The sequence below is a fragment of the Ctenocephalides felis genome, unplaced genomic scaffold (assembly GCF_003426905.1).
Source record: "Ctenocephalides felis isolate EL2017-DRISC unplaced genomic scaffold, ASM342690v1 CF-g0.4_SCAFFOLD_00845, whole genome shotgun sequence".
Classification (NCBI taxonomy): domain Eukaryota; kingdom Metazoa; phylum Arthropoda; class Insecta; order Siphonaptera; family Pulicidae; genus Ctenocephalides; species Ctenocephalides felis.
The window spans coordinates 9,278,174-9,296,996 of NW_020536999.1; the positions used below are offsets into that span (position 1 = coordinate 9,278,174).

General features: G+C 30.2%; 3 protein-coding genes across 3 annotated transcripts; 1 reads left to right on the forward strand and 2 right to left on the reverse strand.

Annotated features, from left to right (window-relative positions):
• Positions 1–1,973: 1,973 nt before the first annotated feature.
• LOC113363805 (partitioning defective protein 6-like) lies at positions 1,974–6,201 on the reverse strand. Its single transcript, XM_026606288.1, has 5 exons — positions 5,979–6,201; positions 4,623–4,848; positions 3,728–3,941; positions 2,291–2,635; positions 1,974–2,211 (listed from the first exon to the last, which is right to left on the reverse strand). The coding sequence occupies exons 1-5, from the start codon at positions 6,042–6,044 to the stop codon at positions 2,103–2,105; spliced, it is 960 nt and encodes a 319-aa protein (XP_026462073.1). The 5' UTR covers positions 6,045–6,201; the 3' UTR covers positions 1,974–2,102.
• Positions 6,202–7,509: 1,308 nt separating this feature from the next.
• LOC113363790 (aspartate--tRNA ligase, cytoplasmic-like) lies at positions 7,510–9,490 on the forward strand. Its single transcript, XM_026606274.1, has 2 exons — positions 7,510–7,599; positions 7,742–9,490. The coding sequence occupies exon 2, from the start codon at positions 7,849–7,851 to the stop codon at positions 9,421–9,423; it is 1,575 nt and encodes a 524-aa protein (XP_026462059.1). The 5' UTR covers positions 7,510–7,599; positions 7,742–7,848; the 3' UTR covers positions 9,424–9,490.
• Positions 9,491–9,544: 54 nt separating this feature from the next.
• LOC113363779 (ubiquitin carboxyl-terminal hydrolase 20-like) lies at positions 9,545–18,581 on the reverse strand. The gene is made up of 15 exons (XM_026606265.1): positions 18,356–18,581; positions 18,164–18,283; positions 17,908–18,100; positions 17,530–17,756; positions 17,182–17,341; positions 16,828–17,076; positions 14,995–15,092; positions 14,786–14,923; positions 14,567–14,682; positions 14,320–14,498; positions 12,348–12,651; positions 11,353–11,496; positions 11,110–11,236; positions 10,444–10,699; positions 9,545–10,170 (listed from the first exon to the last, which is right to left on the reverse strand). Exons 1-15 carry the CDS (start codon positions 18,422–18,424, stop codon positions 9,710–9,712), a joined length of 2,841 nt encoding a protein of 946 aa, XP_026462050.1. The 5' UTR covers positions 18,425–18,581; the 3' UTR covers positions 9,545–9,709.
• Between the last annotated feature and the right edge of the window lie 242 nt (positions 18,582–18,823).

Here is an 18,823-nt window from a genome sequence, read left to right on the forward strand (position 1 = left end):
GATTTTCGGAACCCACGTGTAATAATTCTTACTGAATTTGGAAAAGATTTTTGACGACATTTTTAATTGAACACTGTTTTAAACTATAATTAATTATGTTGAACATCAAACAAAAAACATTTTGTATTAGAAATTTTTTGAAAAAACGGTTGGATCAGGAAACGGAAGTATTGAAGGATAGAAGGGATAGATAAGGAACAATGAGGTTGTTAGGAATAAAATAATTCCCCTGAATATGATTTTGAGATTTTTAAGAAGACCATTGATGCAAAAATGACCACAACTGAGAACTTGGTAAAAAAAGGTAATTGTTTGTAAATTAGGAGGATCAAGGAAATTATCATCAAAATGTTAACAAACTGGTGCAAGTAGCATTTTGCCTTAAGGCAAGTTGTATGAACTTTCCGACATGAGTAAAAAAATTACCCAATAAGAAATCAACATTTAATTCATTAGTATTAGTGTGAGTATTAACTTCATGTAGGGTAAAGTAAAGTAATTGCAAAAAAATCGAAAATGAAAATTTTTGAGCATTTTGGCACACCTTAGGAAAAATGGATGTATGTGTGTGTGTGCGGATACAAATTTTCGTCGACGATTTCAATCAAATCAAATTTTTCAAGAGTCAATTTTTTTCAAAAATTTCCAAATTTCTCAAAAATCTATTTTTGTCAAAGTTTTTTTTAATAATCCAGTTGTCGGTACGGGAAGTTCCAGCAATTTGCCTTGTGGCACGTTGCCATGCACCACTAGTTTTATTACATATTAATGAAGAAAAAACTCGACTAATATAATATACACAAGGAGTATTTTCTGAAAGCCGCTTAATTTAAATTTTAATTAATTTTTATAACTAAACCACTGGGCTTCCACAGCCCTACAATATTTTAGGATATTACTAATTCGCCGTACAAAAATTAATTAAAATCGTCGAAACAAAAATTTGACTAACAATCGCAAAGAAACGGTCTGGCCGATCTTTATAAAAAACTGGTTTGCACGATTTCCAAAATAATTTTTTTTCGATAGTTTTTGTATTATCAAAATCGATTCAGGATTTTTGGCAAAAGCGTGAGCAAAAATTTTTGCGCTTTTGTATTAATTTTGAAGAAACAGGTGAGCTGATTGTATCAAAAAAAAATTAACCAAAGCTTTTCGAATGGCTTATAAACTTTTGAAAAAACGCCGACAAAAGGTAAAAACGACTCGACTCACGCCCACACATACATACATACATACATACACACACACACATACTTTTCCCACAATTTGGTCTTATTTACTGCAGAATGACTTGAAATGTCGAGAAAATGTAAAATGAGCAAATCAGATTTTCTGGCAAAAACAAATTTTTTGAGAGAACGTTAGACGGAAAATTTTACATCTTTATAAATACCTTTATATACTTTTATAAATTATATTGCAAGCAAAAAATAATTATTTATGTGTTTTCGCAATATTTTCATTTTATCATTTAACAAAAAGTTATTTATAAATTTTAATTTTATCAGCAACTATCACTAATAATATAACAACATATAAAATAATGGATTAATACATAGATATATATATATATATATATATATATATATATATATATTCAATTTTGAAATTATTACCATATGATGTATCTTATGTTATTCAAATTGATTGTTTTCGACATGCATGATGTTTTTTTGTAACTATTCCTGTATATACTCCAAAAAACTTGTAAATAAAAAGTATTTGATAGATTTAAGAAAAATCCTTCAGTGTTATAGAAGATTTACATCTGTATATGCAAATATCTCCAAAGAAATCCGATTTTCATTCAATTCATATCATTATAACCTAAAATTCAAATTCACATTGCAACTATAAATAATATATATTTAAAAATATTATTCCTTATCAACTACATAAGTATACAAATCTATATAATAGTGAATACATAAAATATATCATTCAATCGTTAATACTTTTCCAACATTGCCTCATAATAATTGATATGCCAACATAATTTATTGTCTTTTAATGATACTTTCAATGATATGGAATGGTTCATTGGATGGAATTATTATAATAATATAATACTTAATTGATTGCATATTAACACTACTTTACTACAGATGCAGAACTCCATCATTGTTTTTAATAGGCGTGGAAGGTGATGTGACGGAACTATCATCAAGGCCACCACTGGTTAAGTCTAATATCTCATCTTGGTCAAATCTAGAAAAAACCACACGCAACCAAAATAATAAGATACAATCCCTTGAGATTATTTTCATGTGTCTATTACTATTATTACCTGTCCTCTGTGTCAGAGCCTGTCGTTGGTTGTGATTGTTGCGATCCGTTTGACAACTGACTAGTTCTGGAGAAAGAGCCCCTGTGGGGCGCAACAGTTCGTTGATTCGCTGGTTTAACTGTGACTATTAAATTAGAACTGTTGGCCACCATCATGTCTGTGACTTGGTCCAGAGTTTTGCCAGCTACTTCGATTCCATTTACTTCTAACACTTCATCGTTTACTGCCAATAAACCGGTGCTTTCGGCTAGGCCTCCGGGGACTAGCCTGGATATAAATATTCCTGGTTGCTTTTCTAGGCCGGCGGAAGTTACTCGCACTGACGTACCATCGCGAATATAAAATCTAGAGAAGAAAGGATATATTTATAATAAATTATTCGATATAATGTTTTTGATTTATAATTTTTTATATATATATATATACTAGATGACCCGGCAGTCGTTGTCCTGTACCCACGTCTACAATTCAAAAGTTCCATTTTTATTAATATCCTATCCTATTCTTTTTAATATCCTATTTGATGTCCAGCCTTTGTGACTTATTTATGGTCTTAGCATAAACAGTGTAAGAAATTCAGAAAAAAATAATATAGTAAATGCGGTAAAAGAACAATATCACACTTGATTTTACCACACAACATAATTGCTTCAATAATTTAGTCTATAATTTTAATAAACTCGTACAATATATTAGTTGCTTTTTGGCAATTATAATTTCTAAAGTACATTTTTCTTACTAATTATTTAATAAACATTATTGTTTGTGTTCAAATCTTAGGTAAATTAATTTGTAAAATCTAGTTCATATGTGCACTCTTCAATCTAAGATCAACTTGCTAAATATTCCATATCCGATGCCAAACAAATGAATTTTTGATACATGAAACAAAATTCTAAATCATTCTTTAATACGTAGAAATATTTTTTTGTATTGTTAAATAATTGAGTCAAGTAGTCCAAAATGCAACATGCATTAGTTTAAAAAAATAATGTATATGCAATTTTGGACTTGTTGCGTTATTTATTAAACTGAATTATATACTATTGAAACATATACTATTGACTGTATCTTATATTATTTTAATTTCTGGCGCATCTCATCTGCCTTTCGGCAATAATAATGTATACATTACATTTTTCTTGTATATTATATTCTAATATTATCTAGGCTCATAATTTCAGCTAAATTCAAATTTCAAGTGAATTGACATTTGTAGCAGTTCAAATGTTTTCAATGTCAAACAATGATAAGTGTTTTTTTGCAATTTTTGCCATTTATTTCTACAATATTACTATAGTTTTATCGTTCATTAAATCTTAAAACATTCCTTTGATAAACTCTAAAAAGATTTATCAAATCCCAAATAACCGTTTAGAAGAAGTACAAACCGTACACCCGTACAGAAGAATTTTATACATAAAATAGATTTCTTACCCTAAAGGTTTATCACTGCCATGTTTCAAAAGCCGTACTCTCCTGCAAGTTTCTGGAACTAGGTCAACATCAATAATAGCAGAAACTTGCCGAAAATCATGAGGATTTGATATTGCTAGGCCACGACCCTTTCCGGGGGTCCCTCCAAGAATGGAAGAAATAAGGTTCCTTGGTCGCATAGTGCCATAGCCGGTTAGTTCTTCTTGGGAGTCGCCTGAAAAAAAATAAGTCAATTTTTATAGATTTGATAATAAAACTGGATGAAAATTGCGATTTATCTTTAACCACAGATATTACTTTATCATTTATACCGCTTTTTTACTTTAGTAACAATTAAAAAATAAATAAAACACAATTGAGTTCAATATTCAGATTTATATCTAAATTTATAAATTACTTATAGGTTAGGTTTTAATTAGTGACTAAATAGTCGTTTTTTCCCTAAAATAAATACATTTAAGTTAGTATTTTTGGCTTTTTATATACACATTAATTAGATTTGTTTTAAATCTTATGTTAAATTCCATGCAAACAAAGTAAAATGAAAATATATAATAATATAAAATTCAAAATTTTATTAACCATAGATATTCTTTTAACTTATGTATCAATTTTATGGCTTTTTTTACCTTAAAGTAACATTTAAAAAATAAATAAAATACATTTGAGTTCAATATTCAGATTTACATAAAAAATTTATCCATTATTCTTTAGGTTAGGTTTTAGATAGTAACTAAATAGTCGTTTTTTTCTAATTTAAATACTTTTAGCTCCATATTTTTGGCTTTTTATATACACATCTATTAGCTTTGCTTTATATTATATTAAATTCCATACAAAGTAACTGTAAATATATTATAATTGAAGTCTAGATCATTTAATCTTCCTTCCTCACCTTTTCTTTGGATTATAACTCTTAACATGGGTTTGGAAGTAACAATGGCCCTGCCCAAGTTGTCATCATTGTTAATCGGTAACAAATCGCTATCCCTTGGATCTACATAAGATATGAGGAATGGTGTATGTGACAGGCAGTGTAGTTTCTCCAGAAGTGATTTGAATTCTTCAAATCGCTCTGTTTCTGCTCGAGGTACACAGAACCTTCTAAACTCTGCATCGAACTAGAAAAAAAAAAGTTTATTTATTAACATAATATATATTTTCAGCCGGGGTGTCTGGTATATGAAATTATGAAAAAATATGTATATACAGTGTTTATGAAAGCAATTTGCTTATTTCTATCAAACAAAGATTGGTGAATTATAATTCGATTTTAGTTTTTGCTTTTTTTAAATGCAAAGTGAAAGTACCATTAAAGTGTTCTTTTCTCTTCTTTCGTTTCTTCTTTTCTTTAGTTATTAATTACCAAGTCGCACATAATTATTAAAGTAACACCTAAAAAACGGCAATCTCAAAAAGTAACAAATGTACTTATAATATTATCAAGCTAAGAATCAAGATGGACAGTCTGTTAACAAAGATGCTGTCATTGGAGGTTACACCCAATTTGTGAAAAAATTTTGCATTATCATATTTATACATTATTTCTTAGTAGTTATCAGAAAAAATCCATAAAATGCTCTTTATTAAATTGATATCAATAAATAATTTTGCAAGGCATTATGCTACAAGCTTTTTGAAGTATGGAATTAAAACTACTGGCATAACCTAAACAAATTTTACTTTTTAAATACACCTAAGTGGTGCAAAATAAATAATAGAAGTAAACATTAGTAATACAGAAAATGTTGTTGCCATAAAAGATTTACAACCAAGTCAAAAATTTTAATAGAAACTTTAACAAAAGCTTACAATTTAATTATTACTATTTTACGAAGTATGCCAATTATAAATTCAATTGCAAATCTTTGCTTACATAATTAAATAGTTCGATTTAACCATACCAGGAAATGTTTATTAAAAATATACCCGAGGCACCATTTATCAACCTTACCCTACATATAGTTAAAAAATATGATTATATACAAATTCCTGATGTAATATTTCCAGCATATCATTTTAATAGTGATTCATATCGAATCAACAGTCTGATATATAAATATACATCATTACAACAAATTAGTCAGATAATTCTGTGAATATACAGATAACTTCTTAGAACTGTCACTACGAATAGAAAGTATTAATATCATATGTATAATTACAAATAAAGCCAAAACAATACAAATTAGCATCAAATCAAAACTTTACACCAATTTTCCGTATATCCTCAATAATTTACAATTATTACCTTGCTCTTAACTGACACTACTGATGGACTGTCATGTTTCGAAACGACAATTTTGTTTTTCGACATTTCTTATACATTAATGACAAATTAATTGTCGAATTAGTGATTCTACTAAACTATAAAATATCTTAAAACAGATAAATATAAATAACTAAATATAAAAATAACTAAACAACACCAAATGTCTCTACACCATATTAATAGGTTTTAAAAATATGTAACAATGACGTCACTACAGGTACTTAATGAGCAAATAGTCACGGCGGCCATTTTCGTGCCAGATACGAAATAAAGGACATCGACATTTTATAAAGGATAAATTAAATTAAAAGTAATTTAGTATTTTTGTTGTTTGGGTTAAAAATAAATATATTAGACTTTACATATAAATTTATTAATAAATTAATCACTTATTAATAATTATATTTATATGTACAAAAATAATCTCGGCCACACTAATAGTAAGGGTTCTGGTGGATAATTTGCTGTATTTCCTTCGCAGAAGTTTTTAAAATATACTCGTTTATAAGAGCAACGAACGATCTTTTTAAAGATAATATTTTAGCACCATAAAAAAATTTATGATCATAGAAAATTTATGAAAAAGAAAAAAAAATGATCTTAAAAAATTTGCTGAATCTGTTTTTAGCTTTTTAAATTCTCTTTGTGTATATAAATGTAATTCAGTTCTTTTAATACATGATATTTATATTAATATTATCAATTGTTAAAAAGTAAATCTTCCAATTTCTGATTATAAACTTTTGTTGTATTAACTTTTTAGTATTTAGATTTCTTCATTTTTTTATTATTATTCAATTTTTTTAAAATATTTTTTGTTTTTGATTAAAATATTTTGTTTTGGCTAGAATTTCCAAGAATTCTTTCCTGAAAATACGTTTGTAAACCCCTTCATTTCTGTATGTCGTGATTTTGCGTCAACAATTCGTTAATCATGTAATTAACTACATAATTTTATCATCTAAATTTTAGTTTATCATTTTATTTTAATGTTTTGGTTTTTCATTAAACGATGTCTTTGAAAATTTTGTTTTGAGTTTTTTTTTTGGTTTGTTATGTTTGTGAATTTTTCTGTTTGTTCACAAGACCCTTTCTACAGAATCTTACATTTTCGAGCATTATTTCCCAAGTGCATTCAATTCAAATTTTAAATCCTGTATTATTAATTATTTGTTTTTATATCTTCATTTCAAAGTTTTGCGTTTTTGTTTCATTAGAAAACTGTGTTCTTATTTTCTTGTATTTTTTTGGTTTTTGGATCAACTTATGTGAACCCTTTTATTAACTTCCCGTAGGGTTGTTATAGTATTGGGCCGAAAATCGAAAATTAAAATTTTTGCATATCTTTCATAGTTAATTTAGCCATCAATCCCCATATCTAGAAATTCTAATATTAATTATTATTTTGTACAATGTGCCTTTGGTTGAAAACAACAATATAGTTTAAAATGAGTAAAATGTCTTCCAGCCGTTCCACTACATTGGTAAAATTAACCAAAGTGAGGGCTTCGCCCCGGCTCCATGTGCTTTCGTTGTATGTGTTTGTGTTATCGGGTTTCTGAATGTAAATGGCATTTTTATGTATAAATTTATCTAATAGGTGATTATAAGACCCATATTTCTAATTAATTTCTTACGGCATATAATTGAAATAATGCAATTATTTGCGTGGCAGTAGTAAAAATTAAAATATGTCAATGTCTATTTGATTAAAAATATTTACACAATATTTGAATTTCCAGATACCGCCAATAAGCTTATTAACATATGTCAAGGTGATCTTCAATCCAGACTTAAATTCAATACTGTTTTTATAAAATTGCATTTATAACCAAAAATTTTAACAAATATGGAAGGGGATGCTTCAGCAGCACAGTCTAAAAAAGCAGCCAAAAAATTAGCTAAGGATGCTGCAAAAGCAGCTAAAAAAGCTGAGCATAAAGCAGCAAATGCTACAGAAGAACCTGCAGAAACAGAAGACTACTCAGTGAACAAATATGGTGCTATGAAAATGATTCAATCGACTGGAGAAAACGTTGATAGAGTATTTACTGATGTGTCACTCTTAGAGCCTTCGTTAGAAGGGAAAGTTGTTTGGGTTCGTGGGCGTGTCCATACGTCACGTTCCAAAGGCAAACAGTGTTTCCTAGTCTTGAGACAACAATCGTATAGTGTACAATGCATAATTGCTGTCAATGAAGCAATATCAAAACAAATGGTTAAATTTGTCGGCAACATCCCTAAAGAATCCATTGTAGATATTGAAGCTAAAGTTGTCAAAGTTGCTCAGAACATAGAAAGCTGTACACAACAACTTGTTGAGTTATCAGTCAACCAAGTCTTCGTTGTATCCCAATCCAAACCTCAGTTACCTTTACAAATCGATGATGCAAGCCGGCCAGAAAAGAATCTGTCTGAAGATGCTTTGAATATTAGAGTTAACCAAGATACTAGATTAGATAATAGAATTTTGGATTTGCGTACGCCTGCAAATCAAGCTATATTCAGATTAGAAGCCGGCGTTTGCAAATTGTTTAGAGATATTTTAACTGAAAAAGGTTTCGTTGAGATTCACACCCCAAAAATCATATCAGCGGCTAGTGAGGGTGGTGCTAATGTTTTCACAGTTAGTTACTTCAAAGGCTCAGCTTACTTGGCACAAAGTCCACAGTTGTACAAACAAATGGCGATAGCAGCAGACTTTGATAAAGTGTTTACAGTCGGTGCTGTTTTCAGAGCTGAAGACTCTAATACTCACAGACATTTAACTGAATTTGTTGGTCTTGACTTGGAAATGGCATTTAAGTATCATTATCATGAAGTATTGAATACGATTGGTGATACTTTCACAAAGATGTTTAGAGGCTTGCGTGATAACTATGCTTCTGAAATAGCAGCTGTTGGCCAACAATTTGCTGTGGAGCCTTTCACATTTTTAGATCCACCTCTAATTTTACAATTTCCTCAAGCATTGAAAATGTTGCGTGATGCCGGTGTCACAATTGGTGATGAAGATGATTTATCAACTCCTGATGAAAAATTACTTGGAAAACTAGTTAGAAACATGTACAACACCGATTTTTATATTCTGGATAAATATCCATTGGCCGTAAGGCCATTTTATACAATGCCAGATCCTAAGAACCCCAAAGCATCTAATTCATACGACATGTTCATGAGGGGTGAAGAAATTTTATCTGGTGCTCAAAGAATACACGATCCTGAATTTCTGACTGAACGAGCCAAACATCATGGAATTGATATTAGTAAAATTGCTGCTTACATTGACTCGTTCCGTTACGGGTGTCCCCCACATGCCGGCGGCGGTATTGGTATGGAGCGTGTCGTTATGCTGTACTTGGGTCTCGACAACATTCGCAAGACTTCAATGTTCCCACGTGATCCCAAAAGAATTACTCCTTAAATTATATAATATGTTAAAGATTGAAATGTTTGTATATATATTATGTATTTGGTAATATATAGCATGGTTTATAATAGACAAAACCTTTTATTTTTTCATAATAACCACTTAAAAAAATTATTGCTAGATATTTTGACATATAAATAAATATATAATCGTTTCCTGAACCAAATTAAAATGAATAAAACAATCGTAGACCTCATTGCTAATTGACACAGATGTGAATAGATTCTCTATAACTTTGGTAAAATTTAATTTAACTATACATATTTACAATTTGCAATCGTTAATGGTTCGTCATTGGATCTCCTGATTCGTTTGATATATTATTTTTGGCTTTGTTATTTTTCTGTTTTTTGTTGCAAAGGCACTCGTTTGCTGATTGGAGACACTGGTCGGAAAGTCTTGCCGCCCCCATTTGTGAAGTCAGTAAAGGAATGTTGGAGCTCACATCTCCGTTCATCATCTGTTCACCGTCCATGTGTTTGTGGAAGTCTGATGCACTGTAGGAACTCTGCGCTGTGTTGTTGGGGGATAATTTTAGGCAGCAGTTTGAATAGTCTCCAACTAAATCGGGGATTGAGTCTGTTACTCTTGGAATGTTTTGTAAACTTTGTGTTTTGAGAAGGTTTCCTTGAGCGTTTATTCTGGCATTCACTCTTTCTTTCAGTGTTTGGGGTAAGTTGATGGAGACGTCTGAGGTACTTGTGGTGTCGTTGTCTTCATCCAATTGTAAAGTAGTTGAACCTGATAGTAGAAAATGATCTATAGCCTTGGTGTAATTTTGTTCATAACTAGTTGGTATTGGTATTTTCCCAAAATGTGTAAAAATGGACTTAATCAATCCAAATTAAAATTTAGATAAAATTTTCAACTGTTTATTTCAAAAATAAAGTTATCGCTTTCAATTAAATCTAAACATTAAATAGAATTTTCTCAATCACATTTATTCCTAAATAATAATAGAATATCAGAATCCTATTATTATTACAATTGTCTAGTAAAATCCATTACACTTACTTGTTACTGGTGAGTCAATATAAGCCCTAAGTATAACCTCAGGGCCGCCGCCGTAAATATCGAATAAGAATTTCCATAATGCATGATTCAATTGGGCATAGTCCGATCCTGACTTGACAGTATTATTTGAATTACATATGACTTGATTATCTATGGGACCAGGAATTTCGCAGAATCCTGCAGCACGAACAAATGTTTGCCATTTGCGGAACCAGGCCATCGAAAGGGCGTAGATTGTTGACGGACTTTCGCTCACCTAAGTAAAAAAATAATGATAAAGTATAAACTATACAAGAAAAATAAGTTATTCAAACTTTATGCATCAGACCCTAAATTGATAGGGCAATTCTGCCGTAACAGAGCTCATAAAATAGCTCTAGTCATGGCAATGCTCTCTTATGCGTATTTTACATATAAACAAGCAAGGAAAAATCTCATGATAACAGAATTTTAAATGGTGCAGTTATCATAACATTATTCCTTGCTTGTTTATATGTAAAATACGCCTGACCGCACCGCAAATAGACATAGTCATAATATTCAATACCAAGAACAAGCATAAGAGAACGTTGCCATGACAACGCTATCCTATGAGCTCTGTTACGGCAGAATTGCCCCCAGCTATATTTTTAAATTGATTTTTGAAAGAGTTTGAAAATTGTGTACCTGAAATTCATGATGAAGACTCATAAACGTATCCAATTCATAATATTGTCTTTTTATCAACGATTCTAAATATTCTTTACAAGTCTCACATTCAAATAACTGATTGCAAACGGGCCCGCCGCCAAAGCTGAAATTTATTATTCAGATTTAGTTTTAAATTTAATTACTTCACTCTAACTGTAGTCTTAGTTATAGTAAATTAAAATATAAACAAGAATCTCATTTATAAAATGTCTGACTTACTTCTTGTACAAGAAGTCCCATAGTGGCTGCGAAAGAGGAACTGCTAATTTGTGTACATAACTGACTTTTTCTGGTGATACACAACCATGCTGGCACAACAGTGACCAATTATCGATAGGACCAGGCTCTGCACATGTATTAAATCTGAAAAAAAGATTATTTTATATTTAACCTAATAACAAAATAATAGATCTTATTTATTTTATTAACTGCCCGTAGGCTAAGTTATAGTAATCGTCCAAAAACCGAAAATGAAAAATTTCAGAGATTTCTGAACATTACCTAAGAAAATAATGATAGATGTAATGTGTATGTGCATATGTGCGGATACAATTATTCGTCGACGTTTTTGAGAGCAACCGATTTGAATGATTCAAAAACTGAACTGAACAATTCTTATTAATAAGGATGAGACGTGTTGATTAGTTTTTGGCAAAGGCAGGTCCAGCCGTTTTGGAGTTACGAAGCAAAGAGTGCAGAAAATAAAAATCGAGTTTTTGAGATAACGGAGCGTCCGATTTAAATAATTCAAAAAACATTACACTTGTAACGACGAAACGAATACCTGGTCAAATTTTTGTAAAGGCAGGCCAGCGTCTCCGGAGTACCAATAAAAAAAGTAAAAATTAATGCCATTTGGCGTTCAAAAATGAACATAAGACATATGTACACCCTATTATAAGATATTTTATAAAGATTATAACATTAAGCACGTATATGGGTTCCGTACCAATGTTTATACGTTAGACGACTACGCGAGACTCCAAATCAGCTATGCAGCTTGAAAAATTATTCAAAATTTTCAAAAAAAAATATGAAAGAATCTAATTTTTTTATAAAAAGTCATTTTTCTTCAAAAATTTCAAAATTTCTCAAAAATCTAATTTTGTCAAAGTTTTTTTTTAATAACTTAGTTTTTGGTACGGAAAGTTCCAGAAATTTGTCTTAAGGCACGATGCCATGCACCCTAGTCACTTAATTCAATTATCACTTACTTATTAATCCATTGTTTGGACACATAGAAAGACATATCCGTCGCCCTTTCGACATCAACCAATTCCGCTGCCATTTTCCTCAAATTGGCCATCCGAGGACTCGGCGACTTCCTGTAAAACAGTACGTAGGCTTCGCATCTGGCAACACTCTCTGATGAAACTTGCGTTACGAACTGGTCGTCGAACTCGAACCAGACGCCAGAGGCGCTGTGCTTGGCCATGCTGGTGTAGTGGCCTCCTCCGGCGGTTCCGTGATGACAGATGACGGCGGACAGGTCGTAGGTGCAGATTTCACTAACACAATCTGGAAATTGAAATAAGAGGAAGGTTGAAAAATAACGGTAATAAGGCGAAAGGCAAATTGCTGGAACTTCCCGTACCGTAACGAAATGTTCGAGGAATATCAAGTATTTTCAAATAGATTATTATAAATCCTGTAACATTGTCTAATATTTATAAGAATTACAATTATTTATTTAAAGTATATAAGTGACCTTTAGAATTTTAGCCAGAATTAAAAATAAAATCTGTATTTTCGATATACAAAAAAAAATTGAAAAAAAAAAAAGATTTTTCCCCCAAAAGTAATTGTTTTGTCAACACAAGCAGAAAGCTTTTGGAATCATTCAAATCGGATGCTTAGTTCTCTCGAAAACTGCCATTTTTTGCATATTTAGCTCTGTATCTCCGAAACGGCTGGACCTGACTTTGCCAAAAACTAATCACCACTTCTCCCAATACATATTGAAATTTTTTTGGATCATTCGGAACTGATTCTCCGTTCTCTCAAAAACTCGATTTCTATTTTCTGCACTCTTTGCTCCGTACCTCTGCAACGGCTGGACCTGCCTTTGTTAAAAACTAATCAGCACATCTTTCTATCAATAGGAATCGAATGTTTTTTGAATCATTCGAATTGGTTGATCCGTGCGCCCTAAAACGTCGACGAAAAATTGTCTCCACACATACACACACACATCCTTTTTTTTAACGAGGCATGTTAAAATATTCAGAAACCTTTGAAACTTTAAGGTATATAAAAACCTTTATTTTCGATTACTATAACTTACCATACGGAAAGGTAAAAAAAATATACTAACGGTAAAAATATCCAGCACTATTATTTCAAAAACAAGTGAATTATGGGGTTTTCAACAATACTATTTTAAAGTAGAGGGCAAAAGATGTGTAATCAACCGACGCTTTAAATCGGACAATATCGTTATCACGAGATAAAAGGCAACATTCTAAATTTTTTAACAAATGTATTTTTTTAGATTCGGAATTGGTTTTGAGCACTGTTATTTAATTTACGATAGTTCAATATATTAAAAAATAATAAATGAATTTGCTTCTGATATTGATATCTTTGATCCTTCTGTGACGAATATAAAAAATCAAGCCAGAAAAAATATTCTTAAATGACTGTTTTAAGTAGTGATTTATAGTTCATTAAATGTTTAATATTATTAGATTTTATTTAGTGTTATATATTTGTATATAATATATTTGTAGTTTATATTAAGTGTTTATGTATGTATATACAAAGCTATCTTTCTATGAACTCTTAATACTCACATATCATCTTTAGTTTATAATTTATACACAATTTATATTATTGCGTTGGGCGTTGAATAAATAAATGAATAAATAAATAAATAATTTTTTAGTAAACACTATTTAATTGTTTTATAAGGTGTATTATTATTTGTACGTTGGATCTAACTTTTTTTTGATTAATGTAGCTGTAAAATCTCTTTAAAATTGTAAATAAAATAGAGGACTATTTACCCCCTGGGCGTCACATTTTCTCCGTCCATGGGGTAAAAAGGACCAGGTGACAAATTTCAGAAAAATAGCTAAAATACACATTTTTACAATAATGAATTACCAAGGAATTCCACTGAACTATAGTTTGATAGTTGTTTGTTCGAGTCTAAAAAGTGCAGCATAAATTTTACTAAGTACATACCTTTATGTAAATATGGTTTCATATCAAGTCCAGTTAGTGGAAAATTAACAGGACTCGATATTTTTGAACTATACATCAGTTCGTGCCGGAAACGTTTCAAATGAATACAAAGCATCTCTGGTAGAGCCATAACTTTAGAATATTTAACACCGTTGCGGAGTTTATTGCACTTTTCACAACTAAAAAACAGAATTTAAATTGAATTAGCTAACCATTTTTTAAAGTAAAAGTAAAAATGCGTTCATACCTATACATATTATCTCCTTTCAATTCGTCCGCTGAGAAAAACGCCGCCAAACAATCATGCAATGTAACAGCAGGCCCCCAGAACCACGATCGAAACCAGCCCCATATCCACCAAATCTAAAAACAGACACAACATTACACATTGTATTACACCAACAAATTTACTATTACAACTAACATTTATAATGCTACATTTAGTTAGGGCATGGTTGAGACTTACCCAACCTTCCTGATTGCCTTGCGGTTCATACTCGGATGTCACAGTGGATGTATTCTGGTTCTGATGCAGCACATTTAAATGATCTCGACTAGGTATTGGTAAAGAAAGATCTTGAAACGTTTCGACCTTTGTAGACACCTAGAAGCAAAAAATTACTTGGTAATTATAAGTATTCATATATGTATTTTTTTTTTTTTTTTGGTACTTACCCTATCACATGTAAGACATTGTACGGAGGATAACAATTTGCCATCAAATACTTCTGAAATTATGGATCTGAATTGTGGTTTTAGGTATTCTGTATTTACTGAAATGTAGAAATAAAATATATAAAAATGTGTTTTTCCACTGTGCACTTGTAGTTTTTCTAACGTTTTTTTTTAAGTTTTAAATGTATTTAATACACTATAAATGAGCGGGGCGTGTAAAAATATCCGTTTCAAGGATTGGTGCGGGTATTTTTACCCGTTTGAATTTTACTAATTTTAAAATCGGTTCACGTATGATAATAAAATAGTTGGCATGTTGTTTTTGTTTGGATTCATTTGCTTTAGTTTTTTATTGTTTATATTCATTTTTTGATAATAGAATTCAATAAATAGAAAACTAGAGATAAAATTTACTAAAATCTATCAAAAATTGTTATATACACTTGGATATTAAAATTTTAAATCATTCGTAGTTAAAATGCGAACTTGGTATTTTGAATTTGAACACTTTTTTTACTTTTCTTCAAATAACTTAAAATTTTCATTTCGGACATTGTAATTCATTTATATCAGCAAAAACTAGATAAAATTTACTAAAATTTAGTATAAACTGTTTTATACACTTGGATAATAAAATTTTGAATAATTCGTAGTTGAAATGCAGACTTTAGAATTTTGATACAGTGCATTTCATGGATTTTGGACATTTTTTTACTTTTCTTCAAATAATTTAAAATTTTCATTACGGACATTATAATTTGCTTACATTAGCAAAAACTAGATAAAATTTACTAAAATTTGGTAAAACTGTTTTATATGTATGCTTGGATAATAAAATTTTGAATAATTCGTAGTTGAAATGCGGACTTTAGTATTTTGAAACAGTGCAATATATGGATTTTGGACATTTTTTTACTTTCTTTCAAATAAGTTTGAATTCTCAATTCGGACATTATAATTTGTGTACATCAGCAAAAACTGGATAACATTTACTAAAATTTGGTAAAAACTGTTTTATATGCTTGGATAATAAAATTTTGAATAATTCGTAGTTGAAATGCGGACTTTAGAATTTTGATACAGTCCAATATTATAGTTTTAGACATTTTTTTTACATTTCTTCAAATAATTGAAAATGTTCATTCCGGACATTATAATTTGCTTACATTAGCAAAAACTAGATAATATTTATTAAAATTTGGTAAAAACTGTTTTATACACTTGGATAATAAAATTTTGAATAATTCGTAGTTGAAATGCGGACTTTAATATTTTGATACAGTGCAATATTATAGATTTTAGACATTTTTTTACTTATTTTCAAATAATTTAAAATTTTCATTCCAGACATTATAATTTGCTTACATTAGCAAAAACTAGATAGAATTTTCTCAAATTTGGTAAAAACTGTTTTATACGCTAGGATGATAAAATTTTGAATAATTCGTAGTTGAAATGCAAACTTTAGAATTTTGATACAATGCAATATATGGATTTTGAACATTTTTTTACTTTTCTTCACACAATTTAAAATTATCATTCCGGACATTATAATTTATTTACATCAGCAAAAACTAGATAAAATTTACTAAAATCTTGTGAAAACTATTCTAGATACTTGGATATTGAAATTTTGAATAATTCGTAGTTAAAATGCAAACTTTAAAAGATTAGAATAGATTTAGAATATTTTTTTACTTTTCTATAAATTGCCTAATTTATATTTCGGAAATTATAATTTATTTACATTAAATAACATCGATTAAAATAGGTAAAATTTTAAGCAAAATCACTCTTGATCTTAATATTTAAAATAAATATTTATTTACATACCATTAGCCGGCGGAGACCTATTAACAACCGTCAACTTTGACCTCAGCCTTTCTCTATCTGGTTGAATAGTCGGAATGATTGTAGGACTTGGACTTCGTGATCTAGACGTTTGTCTTGAATGATGTCCAATTTGTCCGCTTTCTTCAGAAAGGGAAGATCTTTCACTGACTCCACTGTCGCATGTTTCATATTCACCTTCGGATTGACTAGGTGTCAGAGAAGGACATGGGCTTGATCGGTCAGAAATGACTGAAATAATAAAAAACCAAAATGTTCAAAAATATTATGAGCATATTCAAGAATGATACAATAAAAATGATTATTTAAATTAAATGATAGTCTTCATCTACTTACTTTCATGTTCATCAATTTTATCCGCGTGGTCTTGTTGTACAGAAGATAAGTCCCTTGCTGCAGGCAAGGCTTCTTTCAATTCTTCATGCAGCTGGTCCATAAAGCAACGTAAAAATTCTTGAGTGTCATGCTGATGGTATCCTCGAAACATAGGATGAACCTGTTGATAGGAAACGACTTATTACCAAAAGTTAAAATATTTTAATCATAATAACATTCAATGAATGAGTTGTTTTATATAAAAATTATTTAATTTGGATATTCCAATTATAGTTGTATATTATATTGTATAAAATGTTTGATATATATAAATTAAAATAAGACATGTACTATTATTTATCAACTTACATTTCTTATTCCATATAAAATTCCACTAGGTACAACGTAACCGCCAGTTTTATAGTTCCACATCTTCTTGATAAGTTTCTGATAGGACTTTGCCAGTCCCGCTTTATTAATATCAACATAATTATGACAATCCAAAAAGAATCCTGTCAAAGCCGGTGTATTGCTGAGTGCTTGAAGAGCAGCATTCATGTAACACGTATTGCCCATGTTTTGGAGGCCGACCAGACCTGGAAAATAAAATTAATAAAATGATTATAATGTTCTTTGATTGTTATTTTATTAATATTATTATGATTATTACTATTTCTATTAATTAATTTCTGTTTTCTCTGCATTTATTTTACAATTAGAAATTTATATATTTCATTTATTTCTCACCTCTGGTGTAATCCATTTCATCCCGCTCTTCATCATCTGTTGAGTCTGCCGATTGAATCTCGCTCTCTGCCCCAAAGCCACCATGGTGATTGTTAACATTATTTCTCTGTGATAAGAACACTTCATTTTCACAAAGATAGCACCAAATTCGATGTGTAGATAGGTTCATGTGAACACAATGATTATTAAGTGCCTAAAAATAATTGTGTAAACAAAAGCTAGAAACTGGTTTCAAATATTATCATTTCCTATTTACTTTGAAGTGTAACGTGCTGTGGTCATTAGATGCTTCGGAGCACCCGATCTCTTGGCAGCTCTGGTGGAGACAGACCCAGAGATTGGGTCCAGGACATTTGCACTGGGTGCACATGTACCCCTAAGGCAGAAAATTATAATGTAATACTTTGACATGTCACGCTACTTGACTTGAGGTTATATAAAAACTTACATCTCGCACAATTTCCGATATTGATAGTTCAGTTATATTTTCTAAATGCGAACAAGCGTTCCTAGTCATTACTTATATATTTTACTTACAGCAATTAATATTATGGGAAGTCATCAGACATTTAATTTACATTATTTTTTTCTCGCCATCTGTTAATTCATATTTTGTCGTCGGAGATTTTACAAATTTTGATATTTACATGACGTTGACATTTAAAAAAAATAAAATTCACGTAAAAAAATTTGTATAATCATTCTTTTTGTAGAGGTGAAGTTACCTCACAAAAACATTTTGACTCAGAGCTTCAAATGGCAAACAAAACAATACAGGGAATTGCATCATTTCAAGCACTCTTTTGACGTATGTCAGGCAAATGTCAAAGTCACAGTTTGGGCCATTTTAGAAATTGAATTTCAAATTTAAAATCTGTGAAACCTATCCTTTGAGAGTGTCTAAATTTGAGAAATA

What these genes read in the sequence shown, in the direction of transcription:
- LOC113363779 (XM_026606265.1), bottom strand. Translation starts at nt 18,424, where the DNA reads ATGACTAGGAACGCTTGTTCGCATTTAGAAAATATAACTGAACTATCA. An exon ending in TATCGGAAATTGTGCGAGAT is followed by an intron (nt 18,284 to 18,355) that starts GTAAGTTTTTAT and finishes TTTCTGCCTTAG; the next exon opens with GGGTACATGTGCACCCAGTG. An exon ending in TAAAATTGATGAACATGAAA is followed by an intron (nt 17,077 to 17,181) that starts GTAAGTAGATGA and finishes TTATTATTTCAG; the next exon opens with TCATTTCTGACCGATCAAGC.
- LOC113363805 (XM_026606288.1), bottom strand. Translation starts at nt 6,044, where the DNA reads ATGTCGAAAAACAAAATTGTCGTTTCGAAACATGACAGTCCATCAGTA. An exon ending in AGTTATAATCCAAAGAAAAG is followed by an intron (nt 3,942 to 4,622) that starts GTGAGGAAGGAA and finishes ATTTTTTTTCAG; the next exon opens with GCGACTCCCAAGAAGAACTA. An exon ending in GGCAGTGATAAACCTTTAGG is followed by an intron (nt 2,636 to 3,727) that starts GTAAGAAATCTA and finishes TTTCTTCTCTAG; the next exon opens with ATTTTATATTCGCGATGGTA.
- LOC113363790 (XM_026606274.1), top strand. Translation starts at nt 7,849, where the DNA reads ATGGAAGGGGATGCTTCAGCAGCACAGTCTAAAAAAGCAGCCAAAAAA.